This window comes from Odocoileus virginianus, chromosome 31, assembly GCF_023699985.2.
Source record: "Odocoileus virginianus isolate 20LAN1187 ecotype Illinois chromosome 31, Ovbor_1.2, whole genome shotgun sequence".
Lineage (NCBI taxonomy): Eukaryota > Metazoa > Chordata > Mammalia > Artiodactyla > Cervidae > Odocoileus > Odocoileus virginianus.
This window is the reverse complement of record NC_069704.1, coordinates 11165870-11177059: the sequence shown is the minus strand read 5'-3', so window position 1 is coordinate 11177059 and position 11190 is coordinate 11165870. Positions and strand designations below refer to the sequence as shown.

The window sequence follows — 11190 nt, the reverse complement described above, 5'->3', positions numbered from 1 at the left end:
CTCGCCTTCTTCATCCCCCACGCCCCACACCCACTCCTGCTCCGCCTAGAAGGAAGCCCTAGACGTCGAGGTGGAAGGGGGCGCCCCTGTGTGGGCCCCGCGGCGCGGCTTGGGGGACCGGTGGGGACGCAGGTACCCTCTCGGCTTAGAAGGCAGAGTTGGTGTCCGTCAACTCGGGACCCCGAGGTGTCGCGTACCCGTGGTTCTGTCATCTCGGAGAGCGGCCGCGTGGCGAGGCCGGGCGCGGGGGGCGGGCGGCAGGGCGGGCACAGCGGCTTCCCCGCCTCGGGGCGGTGCCGCGCCTCCCGGCCGCGCGTCTCCCAGCCGGCCGCCCGCCCTCTCGGAGCCCAGGCCGCCGCCATGTCTTCCGGGGCCAGCGTGAGCGCCTTGCAGCGCCTGGTGGAGCAGCTCAAGCTGGAGGCCGGCGTGGAGAGGATTAAGGTGAGGCCGGCGCCTGGCCTCGGGCGCGGGGGCCTCCCGCTCCCGCCCCGCCCCGCCGTCCGCGGGCGGGAGAGGAGCAGGCCGCTCCTGGGCGGAGGGCTGCGGAGCCGACCCCCGCGCTAGCCGGGGAGCCTGCCGCGGTGGGCGGCCCCGAGGACGGCGCCCGGCCTGGCTCGCGCGGCCCGGCCTCTGTGGGTGGGAGTCTGCGCAGGGCCGGGCCCGGACCCCAACGCCCGGGAGAGGCGGCGGCGCGGGGACCCGAGAGGGAGGCCGGGTCTGGGGGCGCCGAGGAGAAGCTCCTGTCTCCGTGCGAGCTGTCCGGGACCGAACGCCCCGGGGCGGTCAAGTTTTCAGTGATGCGGACAATGACTCGGGGTGCGGGACAGACGCCAGGACACCAGGAATGGGGGCGACTGGCCGGTGGCCTCCCCTCCCCGAACTCGGCTGGTGCGGGAGGATGGGGTCTAGAGCTGCGGAGGCGACTGAATGGACGGGCCTCGGTGATGGGTTGATAGGATGCGAGGGAGGCGGGCGCTGCTCGGGCTCCTGGCCTGTTAACGGGATGGATGGCGTGGCCATTTGCCCCGGTAGCGGGGAGAGATGGTGCGTTCAGTTTCGGATACGTGGACCTTGCAGGGATGCCCGGGAGGTGTTTGACTGCCTTGGCCGAAGCTCAGAGAACAAAGCTGAAAGACTGTAGGGGGGTGGAAACTGAAGTTACCCGAGCGTGGAGCCCAGGGACCGGCTGAAGGAGATGGTTGTGACAAGAGAAGCGAGGGAAGGCCAGGGTACTGGAGCGAGGAAGGGAGGTTATCAAAAACTGGCGCCTTAGTCCAACGTGTCCAGTGTTTAGTCACTTGATAAAAAGCCTCTGGTGTGTAATTGTGTTTAGCAACTAGCATATAGCATTATTTGTAGAATGTGTGTGTGAATGAATGAACACTACTGTGGCACTCGGTGGACCTGATTGAGCCTTTACTCTGGACCACGCCCTGTTTTGTGTGCTGATAATATGGTGATTCCCTGGGGGAAGGTAAATAATAAACATATTAACCAGTTAATTAAAAAAACTTCAGAAAGTGATGTGAAGATTATATACAAGATAAAGAGGCAGTTGTGGAATACAAAGGAGGCTTCAGTGACATACAGTTTTAGAAGCCAAATCTAAATTATAGTAGGTTAGGCAGACACTTCTGACACTTTTTGGGAAAAAAAAAATCTGGTTTTAAAGAGGAAACTTTTTTTTTAAATTTAGGAAATGAAAAGCTGTATTTAGAGGTTGAGAGGAAGGAACACACTGTATTTTTAGGTCAGGGGAAGAAACAAATGGAGGAGAGCTGGAGGTAGAGACAAGGAGCCTAAGGGTGCCTGGGATTGGAGGGACACCTTCTGAGATAAGAAAGGAGGAAGGATATGTGTAAACATATGTATTTCCAGATAGAGGCCTAAGAAACTTGTATGATGACAAATGTCTTTGTGGAATAGGAGGCCGAGTTTTCTTCTAGGGCAGAAAAAAGGGGAACTAATGGAGTCACAAGAGCTGAGGATGGGGGAGAGAGCACTGTGGGGAATGCCAGAGGACCCCAGCAGACACATTCGGAGATTCCGAAGACCTAGCTGCTGTGAGATTGATTGTCTTATTTTCCTTCTTTTTCTTCTTTTGTCTCCAGCAGCATTTTGGCCACCCAGGCATCTGTGGTGAATGGTGGTTGATCCAAGTAGTGAGTTAGCAAGGGAGTTTTGCCAGAAAGATAGAAATGGGAGTGGAGAGCAAGGAGTCCAAGGGTCTGGCTAGAAGAAGGCTGACCCGAGAAGGAACAGAGCCAGCCTCCCTAAGATGGGCCAGATGAAAAAGGAAGAGATGTTCCCCTTGAGATCAAAGAGCAGGTGTAGTGAGAAGGCAGGAAGCAGCGGGAGAGATTGTGATCAGAAGGTAGGATGTTGGAGTGTGAAATTTCAGATGCGGAGCAGTGTTGGCTGTAACTGTTGGTGTTGAGAAGGTTGTTTGAGGAGAGGAGCTCAGGAAACGGAAACTAGGATTGCTGGAAATGTTGAGGATGATGTTGGGGCCTGAGATGGAAAGAAAAACTGTGAGCCAGATGTCTGCCTATCCTGGGAAATAGCTGGGGGAGGTATTCTTATCTACATTTTAAAAATAGTTGCAGGTGATGAAACTATAAGGCCTGGAGAAGTCAAATGAGTTGCTCAAAGTCACGCAGCTTCTTTGTGGGGTGTCCTCATGGGAGTAAGGTTTAAGGTGCTTGGCAGCATTTTTCTCAGGCAGCACCTTAGGGGGTCACAACCATCCAGGGTCTCCGGTCTGCCTCATTTCAGGGCTCAGTGACGGATTTTCTCAGCACGTCCAGAGATGTCTCCTCTTTCGCAGACTTGCTAACTGGTAAATGAAGCAGAATACTGGTTTCGTAGCATTTGATGGAAGGTACCCCTTGCCATTGATTGGAATGCTCAGTATCCTTCCAAGGACTCTACTTGCCTTGCAGAAGTCTCTCAGAAGTTGATGGGTCAGCCTGGGCTCAGACCAAGGAAAGGGATATGATTTGAGTGGGGATTAGCCCACTTCAACTGAGAGGATACAATTTCTAAGGGTTGGGCTTACACTCTCCCAGGCCAGAGTCTCTGCCCCTTGAAAGTGCAAGAGAAATACCACTTAATTCTTCTCTTATTTTCTTTGCATATCCTCCACCTTAACTTTTTGACTATATTCTTTAGGCTAGCACCTAGTTAGTCCCACTTTTCTGGGGGTCTTAGGAGATTGTCTCTTTCCACCCATCATGTGTAGAGTTCCCCTGTTCTCTCTGAAGGAGGCATAATTAGCATGAGCATAATTGGTTCCAGATTTCTTTTGAATTAACAACTTATGAGAGTTCCTTGGACAGCAGGGAAATCAAACCAGTCAGTCCTAAAGGAAATCTATCCTGAATATTCATTGGAAGGATTGATACTGAAATTCCATTATTTTGGCCACCTGATGCAAAGAGCTGACTCATTGGAAAAGTGCTTTATGTGCATTAACTCATTTAATTATTACATCAACTCACTGAGGTAGGCACTATTACAAATGCATTTCCCAGGTGAGAAGTAATGTGCCGGAGGCTGCACTCTTGACCAGTAAGCTATTCTGCTTCAAAAGCATGATGGAGGAACCTCATCACTTGCTTTGAGCAGACTGGATAAGGCTCCACCAAGCCTTGTAAATATTAAAACAGTCTGTTCACATGGCAAATCTGGATGTATCAATGTGTGGTTTATAAGTGAAAATTTGTAAAGGGCACATTAGGATAAGCTACTTCTTTATACTTTGTCTCAAAACCAGGATTCTATATGGGTGAAAAATATGTTTTATCTTTCCTTGGTTGAATAAGCCGCTGAAACAAAAAGGCCCTAAATCAAAGTTCACAGGAGTTGTAACTTTCCCTCTTTGGAGTTCAGTTATTAGAACTTGCAGCAAAAAGAGACTCTTGGAGGTTGTGGAAAGTGTGACCTTTATCAGGTTGTACAATCAGTTTTCGGAGTTTCACGTGGCTGCTGGATGGACCTGGCTGTGAGCAGCACGTCAGGAGCTCTTGTCCCTTTGTTCCAGGTCTCTCAGGCAGCTGCAGAGCTTCAGCAATACTGCATGCAGAATGCCTGCAAGGATGCCCTGCTGGTGGGTGTTCCAGCTGGAAGCAATCCCTTTCGGGAGCCCAGATCCTGTGCTTTACTCTGAAGACTGGTGAGTAGTGATACCCCAGGCCATCTTGGGGCCATGGGATTATCCTGGGGATTCCCAAAGGACTTGGGCACCTGAGTTTTACATTTCTGCTGTTCTTCAGGGAATTAAAATAAATCCCAGCAAAATGCACAGCTTTACCTGGAGGGTGACTCTAATCTGCCTGCTTGTGGAATACATCTAATTAGGAGAGCCTCAATCCCCTTGTACGAACTCACCAGATGATAATATCCTTATGTACTTAAGCTTTTGAACTGACGTGGCCAACAGTAATTTCTTGTCCTTAACACCATCTCCCCTGTCCTTACACCATCCTGGACTTGTGATGTTGCTTGGTGCTGTCAACTGACTTGTTACTCTTGGGACTAAGGACTCTGCAGAGACTCATTCCTGCCACCAGCTGTGATTTCTTTCCTAGAGGCTTTCAGAATGTATTTCTGTGTATTAATGGAGGAACAAATGTAGTAACTGGGCCAAGTGTGAGTAGGGTTAAAAGAGCCTTAAAAATGTATTCTTGAAATGAAAACACCTCTTTAAAGGGTAGCCTACATTTCCTGGGTTCTAATGTGTTGTATTACGGGGTCTCAATTCATATTTTCACTTTTTTTTTTTAAAGAGGTCAAGGCATAAATTATTAGTCTTTTGGGGCCAATATATTTCAAGTTACATATTCTCAGGAGTGTTTATGGGTTCTCCAGGTGGCGCAGTGGTAAAGAATTCGTCTGCCAGTGCAGGAGATGCAGTTTCGATCCCTGATCTGGGAAGACCCCCTGGAGTAGGAAATGGCAATCGCTCCAATGTTCTTGCCTGGAAAATTCCATGAACAGACAGAGGAGCCTGGCAGGCTACAGTCCATGGACTCGCAAAGAGTCAGACACAACTGAGTGACTGAGCGCACACACATACACAAGGGGTGTTTATACAGGAAGTAATCATCTTAGATCTTTTTTCATATACTTGAAAAGGAAATTATTCATGTTAACAAAAAGGAAGTAATAATACTATTAGGTGCTATTGTATCTTTTAATGGAAAATGTCTACATTTATGATATTAAAATAATAGTCTTATGTTGGCATAGCATTTGTCTTTTTACAAAGCACTTTCACGGGTGTTACTCATTCAATGGTGAGGTTTGGATTTTCTGATATTAACCTGTTACTTTCTACTTTGAGAACCCTAAAGTGACCTATGAAATAATGACTAGTTAATTTTATGTATAAATCTTACTAAGTGAAAACCTACCAAATTTTCTTTACAGTAGAGAAGAAGTTCGCTGAAGAATGCTTTCAAGCACAAACTGATGAATGACTGCCTCCAAATTTCAAGAAAATACTTCTCTAACCACATGACTTCTAGATATTTCACAGGACCTTTCCTGTGACCTGGTCTTTTAGCCAACATTCTACAGAAATTGATGTTTCTACTCAAATAAGGAAACTGGGTGAAGGTGTAGATTTTAAATAATAATGGCCTGATTCTTTGTTGAAGTGCTTTATACTTAAACAAAAACCTTACCACCAAATATACCAAAATACACTTCTTTCATTAAGTGAATTACTAGTGTTTCTATGCCTGGAATGTTATGTATGTTTTATTTACTAGATGTTTACATTTTGGGAAGGAAAACAGTATTCTTTGTTAAAAAAATTGAATATTTGTAATTTGCTGTTCCCAACTAAGATCTTTATACCATAACAAAATTTGTTCTTTTCTCATGAATTTATAATTTCTAAATGAAGACATGCAAGTGTAAATTGGGGGAAGAATGGGCTTTGTTAATCAAATGATGTCTTGATTTTTCTAAATGAGGAGGTTGTTTTATTTTCAACACTAAGCATGGGATCTCTTTCTTAGCAACCTTGTTTGAAAAGATGAATGTTGTTTTCTGTATGAGACTGCCCCATCCTGTATATGAAGCAGATTTGATCTTCGTCTTTTTAAGTTCCTCTACTTTATAGGGGTGGTTTTACTTAAAAAAAAATATACTAAATTATTTCATATTTAAATGTGATCTACAGAGCATCGCAAATGATTTTTAAAAAGTAATGTGAAAATATGACAACCTAAATGAATTTTTAATGTCACAGGTGTATTATTTTGATGATGTGTCTTTGATTTAATTTGGGACACTTAAAAGAATACTTTATTTGTGTTTGTTTTAATCTTTGAAGAACCTGGAAATAAAATTTCTGCTTAATTTCTACTAATGACAGCAATATTTTATGTCTGATTTTGTTTTAAGGCTTCATAGATTTTGTTTGCTTGGGCGATTGAGTGCTGGAAGTGGGAAGTGAAGTTTTTGTTTATAAGTCCTTGTAGAATTTTGTGAAAAATAGGTATAATATGCAGAAATATCTCAATTACTGGCAACATTTGCTCTTTGAGATAGCTATGTATTCTTGTTCACTCGCTAAGTCATGTCCAACTCTGGAACCCCATGGACTGCAGCATGGCCTGGCTTCCCTGTCCTTCACTATCTCCTAAGTTTGCTCAATGTCCATTGAGTCAGTGGAGCCATCCAACCATCTCATCCTCTTTGGTCCCCTTCTCCTCCTGCCTTCAATCTTTCCCATCATCAGGGTCTTTTCCAATGAGTCGGCTCTTCGAATCAGGTGGCTAAAGTATTGGAGCTTCAGCTTCAGCATCAGTCCTTCCAGTGAATATTCAGCATTGATTTCCTTTAGGATTGAGTGGTTTAATCTCCTTGCTGTCCAAGGGACTTTCAAGAGTCTTCTCCAGCATCACAATTCAAAGGCATCAGTTTTTCAGTGCTCAGCCTTCTTTATGGTTCAGCTCTCATATCCATACTGGAAAAACCAAAGCTTTGACTATATGGACCTTTGTTGGCAAAGTGGTCTTTGCTTTTTAATACACTGTCTAGCTATGGATAAATCCATAGGTAAATGGGGATATCTTTGAACATAAGTAGTGTTACAGTAGAGAATGTAGAAGTCAATAGTTGGAACTCCTTTAACTTCCAGTCACTAAACTTCCTAATCTAAGTGATCTAAATCCCTTCCATTGGATCAAAATTCAGATGTCCCTTTTCTAACCCACTTACTTATTCTGTGGATCTGTTCATCTTCTCTGAAGTGTCATATTATCAGTTGTCCTTTCTTTCCTTTATCTTCAACTTCTCTGTTGGATTCCTTTTATTAGCATTTAAACATTTTCTGTTCTCCATCTTAACAACAATAAGCATTTAGAAAAAGTCTCCATTAAAAAACACATTTTCAGTTATAAGATGAGTTAGCCTTAGAGATCTACTGTTCAGCACAGTGCCTATAGTTAACTGCTGTACTATATACTTTAAAATTTGCTAAGAGGGTAAATTTTATGTTAATTGTTCTTATCACAAAAATAATAAGGCAGAAGGAAACTTTTGGAAGTGATGGGTAAGTTTATGGCATAGATTGTGTTGTGGTTTCATAGGTATATACTTATCTCCAAACTCATTAAGTTGTATACATTAATTATGTACAGCTTTTGATGTGTTGGAAGAAAAAACAAAAACAAAAAACACCTCTTGATTTCACTTTCCCTTTGGCAAAAACTTGGTAAGATAGTACAAGAAAAATATAGACATCTCACATATGAATATAGTTGTGTCTTAAATGTATCCCATTTCTATTTTAATGACAAAGCTATAAAAAATACTTGAGAATACATTTAACAAAAGTGCAAGAAAAACAAAAATTTTACCAATGTTTATAGAACGGAATCTAAAATTTCAGGATTATAGGACAATGTCATTAAAATGCAATCTTACTAAAATTTATGTAGATTTATTGGAATTCCTTTTTTATCTTTTAAGGGAAGCTGGTTAAAATAACTGAAAGTTTATATGTAAAATCAAGTGTCCAAGAATAGCTTTTAAAACTCTGTGTGTGTGTGAGTGTGTATAAAACGTGGGAGGGTAAAACTTCCCTTACCAGGTACTAGCTTACTCTGAAACTGCTGAATCAAAATGATATGACTTAAAAAAAAAAAATTCAAAATAAACAATATTATTGTGGTCCTAGGAATAGACAACTAGATGATTGAATTGATCATAATAGTACAGAAGTAGGCCTGACTCTTTTTTCTTTTTCCTATTCAAGGGAAAGTATAATTAAACAAATGGTGCTGACATTACTGGCTATCCATTCAGAAGGAAATAAAAATTGGGCCTGTATTATACTCTGTAAAAAAATTCCACATAGGTCAAAGAAAGGTGATACAAAGGCATCAGAAGAAAAGTTAGAATAGTTGTGTAACTTCAGGGTAAAAGAGAGCTTCCTAAAAAAAGCAGGAAACCCAGAAATCAAAAACGAGAAGAGGTGTATACTTGATCAAATTAAATTTAAACAATTTAAATAAACAAGCATTTTAAATAGATAAGTATGAAATCTAAAATCCTTGTACAGTAAAAACAATAAACCAAATAAAAAAGCAAAAGCAGAAGACATATTTTTCAGCTTTCATTTTGGATTGCTACAGTTTGCACTCCCCATCCCCACCAACCCAGGCTACTCCCACTTAAAATTGTTGGATTGTTTGCTTTAGGCAGGCTTATTATTGGAGGAGAAAAACCAGGCTCTTACTGTGAGGGGCAGGGTGGGACACCCTGGTGTTTATGCCCAGTTATATGCAGAGTCTCAGTGGCAAGGGAAGGAGTATCTTACCTCCCCCTACAATTGCAAGGGGCAGCTGATGTTCTGATGAGTCTAACAAAGTTTGGGCTGGGCCTGGGAACCTGGGGGTAAAGCCACTCAAAGGTCCTCAGGAGTGAACATCACAACTACCAGTCATAGATCTAAGTTTGGGCAAGTAACTCCCCTTCAAACATAAAAAAAAAAACCTCATGGGGAAATGCTCTCAGAGAAAGAATGGAGGTTTCCATGGTAAGAAACTGGGAGGTTGGGACTATTCTAAATAATTTCATGTGATGTGGTGTTTGGGAGAGGACCTTGGAGGCTGGACTGACACTTGTAAGCCCCTAACAAGGGCCTTTCCAGACCCTTCAGGCTTCTATGGACCAACCCAACTGCTTCAGACGGTGCTGAAGCAGAGTTCATTTACTTTATTCTCTGTTCCTAGGGTCATCACAAGACCTGCCTCTTAATAATACCTCTGATAATGGGCTTCCCAGGTGGCGCAGTGGTGAAGAATCCACCTGCCAATGCCGGAGGCTCGGGTTAGATCCCTGGGTCAGGAAGATTCCCTGAAGGAGGAAATGGCTACCTGCTCCAGAATTCCTGCCTCTGATGGGCAACAGCACAGGAGGCTGCTCCAGGCCCAGGCAGAGTGAATGTGTCCTTAAACTCCAAGCATCACTGAGAAATGCAGGCGGACGGGCTCAGGTGCTTTCACTGCGTTTGGTGAGGAGGCAGAGGGGTGTGTGTTGATAGCTTGGCCTGAGCTTGCCTCAGTCTAGGGTGCTGAAGAAAGTCCTTTCCTCTGCAAGCTGATTAAAGACGGGATCAAGGAGATCTGCAAGTTGGGAAGACAGCCTTACCTTGGTTTAGGAGCAAACCTGCTGAAACTTTAAGAAAGTACAATAGAAATTCGAATAAAATTTCCAGAAATAGTTTCTCTCTGAAGTCTCTACCCTCCACATACTCAAGCAAAATTAAACATCCTATATATAAATAAAAGTGTAGTAAAAGAGTAAGAGAGTTGATTTAAAGTCGAGCCTGTTTCAAAAAGGAGGATGTGTATCAAACACTGAAGAGAAATCAAGTGAGGTGATGTCTGAATGTCCATTGGATCTCAGAAGGTAGAAATCAGTTTTGGTAGTAACAGGGTGACCATTTCAGAAGCCAGGAAAGAGACAGGAAGAGTATGCCTATGGTCTTCAACCATTTTTGCTAAAATAATGTTCAAAATCCATGTACCTCCATCTTGCTGGTGGTGGTGGCTTAGTCGCTAAGTCATGTCCAACTCTTGGTGACCCCATGGACTGTAGCCTGCCAGGCTCCTCTATCCATAGGATTTCCCAGGCAAGAAAACTGGAGTGGGTTGCTGTTTCCTTCTCCAGGGGATCTACTGGATCCAGGGATCGAACCCACATTGCTCATATAGCTGGTGGATTCTTTACCACTGAGCCACCAGAGATTTCCATACCTCCATTTTAGAGACATATAAAAGTTTCATTATAACTCTAAGTAGCTGCCAAGAATAAAATTTTATTAGAAATGTTGACATTTTAAAATAAAATTAAAATATCTTTCTCTTAAATGTATTCAATGGAATATAATTACTACAGTAATTAGAAACCTATAGTCATCCATTTAAAAATATACCAACTATCCTCTCCAATCATACAGGGAAGCATTATTTATCCCATATACTGACACTTGATATTATGAATTCTCAAAAATTTTGCTGATCTGATAGGTGAAAAAATAGTAGCTTATTGTTTTAATATGCATTTGTCTGATAAATAATGAAGCTATTTATCGGTTTCAAATACGGTTTCAAATACGTTCCTGGCTATTTTTGTTTCTTCCGTGAAATATCTATTCAAATTTTGCCCAGTTTTCTATTACGTTGTCTTTTGCCTATCAATTTGTAGGAATTCGTTGTATATTAGGAATGTAAGCCCTTGTGCTATCGTGTGGGTAGCAAATGTTTTCTCTTAGTGATTTGTTTGAATATTTCGTTTGTGAAGACAACATTTTGATTGGAAGTTCTCTAACTTCAATTCTGCCCTAGGTTTTAAGGTGGTGGTGGTGGGTGGGCTGTGGTGATCTTCACTTCTGAACTCAGAAGGTCAGACTGAGATGGAAGCTCCTTTCAAATACTTGCTGGAGGCAGCATGCCTTTGAGGAGACAGCAAAATAACCCTTTGATTATACATCCAGTAAGGTTTTCTGCCTCTCTTTTAAAAAAAGGTTCAAGATACTTAGGTGAACTGGGGAGATATTTGGATCTTATAATAATATTTTGCTAATTAGAATACTTATAAACTATAAAGTAGAATATATATTATGAAAATTTAATATAGGAACATCAAGAACATCTAAGAACAATTGCA

General features: G+C 42.7%; 1 protein-coding gene across 2 annotated transcripts; it reads left to right on the top strand.

The window, feature by feature from the left end:
• The first annotated feature begins 279 nt into the window (after positions 1 to 279).
• Positions 280 to 6379, top strand: GNG10 (G protein subunit gamma 10). Of its 2 annotated transcripts, none has more exons than XM_070459294.1 (3): positions 280 to 441; positions 4043 to 4174; positions 5431 to 6379. In XM_070459294.1, the coding sequence occupies exons 1-2, from the start codon at positions 361 to 363 to the stop codon at positions 4166 to 4168; spliced, it is 207 nt and encodes a 68-aa protein (XP_070315395.1). In that variant the 5' UTR covers positions 280 to 360; the 3' UTR covers positions 4169 to 4174; positions 5431 to 6379. The 2 variants fall into 2 exon arrangements, with proteins under 2 accessions (XP_070315395.1, XP_070315394.1); XM_070459293.1 differs by lacking the exon at positions 5431 to 6379 and adding an exon at positions 4870 to 5247 and having other exon boundaries at positions 292 to 441.
• The last annotated feature ends 4811 nt before the right edge of the window (positions 6380 to 11190 follow it).

What these genes read in the sequence shown, in the direction of transcription:
- GNG10 (XM_070459294.1), top strand. Translation starts at nt 361, where the DNA reads ATGTCTTCCGGGGCCAGCGTGAGCGCCTTGCAGCGCCTGGTGGAGCAG. An exon ending in CCGGCGTGGAGAGGATTAAG is followed by an intron (nt 442 to 4,042) that starts GTGAGGCCGGCG and finishes CCTTTGTTCCAG; the next exon opens with GTCTCTCAGGCAGCTGCAGA.